Consider the following 1,154-nt stretch of genomic DNA (forward strand, 5'->3'; position numbering starts at 1 on the left):
TAAGACAGAAGGTACTATATGCAGTGTTCACTGGACCAAAAGGACAGAAATAAGAAGGGGATGTAGGGAGAAAGAAACCCTAGAGAAGATATATTTTAAAAGGCAGACCGTGCAAAACAAACCAGATCATGGCTGCTTAGCTAATATGGGCCAACTGCTTTGGAAGAAAAATGTCAAACACCCCATGTTGTGTAAATTTCTGTAAACATCTCAACATACACACAAACACACACAACATCAAACTAATTAGGAACATAAATATATGTTGATCCTTTACTATGTTACAGTTTTGAAAATAAATGCTAAAATTAAAATATCCGTGCTCTCTAAATTGCCTTCTTATTTTCCTGAGAGAGAAGAAGTTAGTGTTTCTTAAGAGGGGAAGGGGCCCTGTCTTGACTGCTAATAAAGATTAAGATTCCCTCTTTGATTTTCTTCCTCTACTTGAGTTTTACCAGTAACTCACTAAAACCCTTATTAAATATGTACACTTAAGCACAAGTATTAAATGCTGACAATAATGACAAGTTTAGACAGTTTAACAACGGACCGTGTTNAAAAAAAACGTATTACTTTTTAACTGTTTCTAATGGAACATTTCACACATGATTATGCTGCCCAGGAAAGGTTAAGCTATTAAAGGATCAAAATGCATTTTACTCCTTTATTAAATTTATACAAACACTAAATTTTAACTTGCTATCTTTAACAGATTATCAGTATAGGCCAAAATAATATTTTTCCAACAAAATTCTAATTTGTTTCTAGATTTGGGGGACTTATTTCCTAACATATTAATTATTAGATTACTTCCCAAACTCTATTTGTTTATTGTAGGGCATGCAAGAAAACAGCTCTAAACTGTACTATCAGTTATTAATAAGTTTAACTTCATGCACATCAAGTGTCACACGAACACTACCTAACTGGCTAAAACCCAAAATTAAGCACTGGTTACCTTACCGATTCTATAGGCTTGTCGAGTGATGCTTGTTCAATTTCCAAGTGTCCTTCTTCAAACTGATCAAAGTGATTACCCTGAAAAAAGAAGACTACCGTTATATTTCAAAAGTAATAAATGTCAAAACTAATAAAACTAGGCATTTCTAATTCTCCATTCTTTTTCATACTGCAAATTCAGACTTTTAAAAAAC

General features: G+C 32.8%; 1 protein-coding gene across 4 annotated transcripts in view; it reads right to left on the reverse strand.

The window, feature by feature from the left end:
- LOC103582006 (G patch domain-containing protein 8-like) overlaps positions 1 to 1,154 on the reverse strand; it is a 25,433-nt gene that overhangs the window by 10,331 nt on the left and 13,948 nt on the right. For 3 of the 4 annotated variants that reach the window (XR_549716.1, XM_008563696.1, XM_008563698.1), the window contains one exon: positions 964 to 1,038. Coding sequence is in view for 3 of the 4 variants with exons in the window: in XM_008563696.1 (XP_008561918.1) it covers positions 964 to 1,038 (75 nt within the window). In the remaining variant the exon portion in view is untranslated. Of the gene's footprint in view, positions 1 to 958; positions 1,039 to 1,154 lie in introns of all 4 variants that reach the window. The other variant, XM_008563697.1, reaches the window with a different exon arrangement.

The sequence above is a fragment of the Galeopterus variegatus genome, unplaced genomic scaffold (assembly GCF_000696425.1).
Source record: "Galeopterus variegatus unplaced genomic scaffold, G_variegatus-3.0.2 Scaffold14579, whole genome shotgun sequence".
Taxonomy (NCBI): domain Eukaryota; kingdom Metazoa; phylum Chordata; class Mammalia; order Dermoptera; family Cynocephalidae; genus Galeopterus; species Galeopterus variegatus.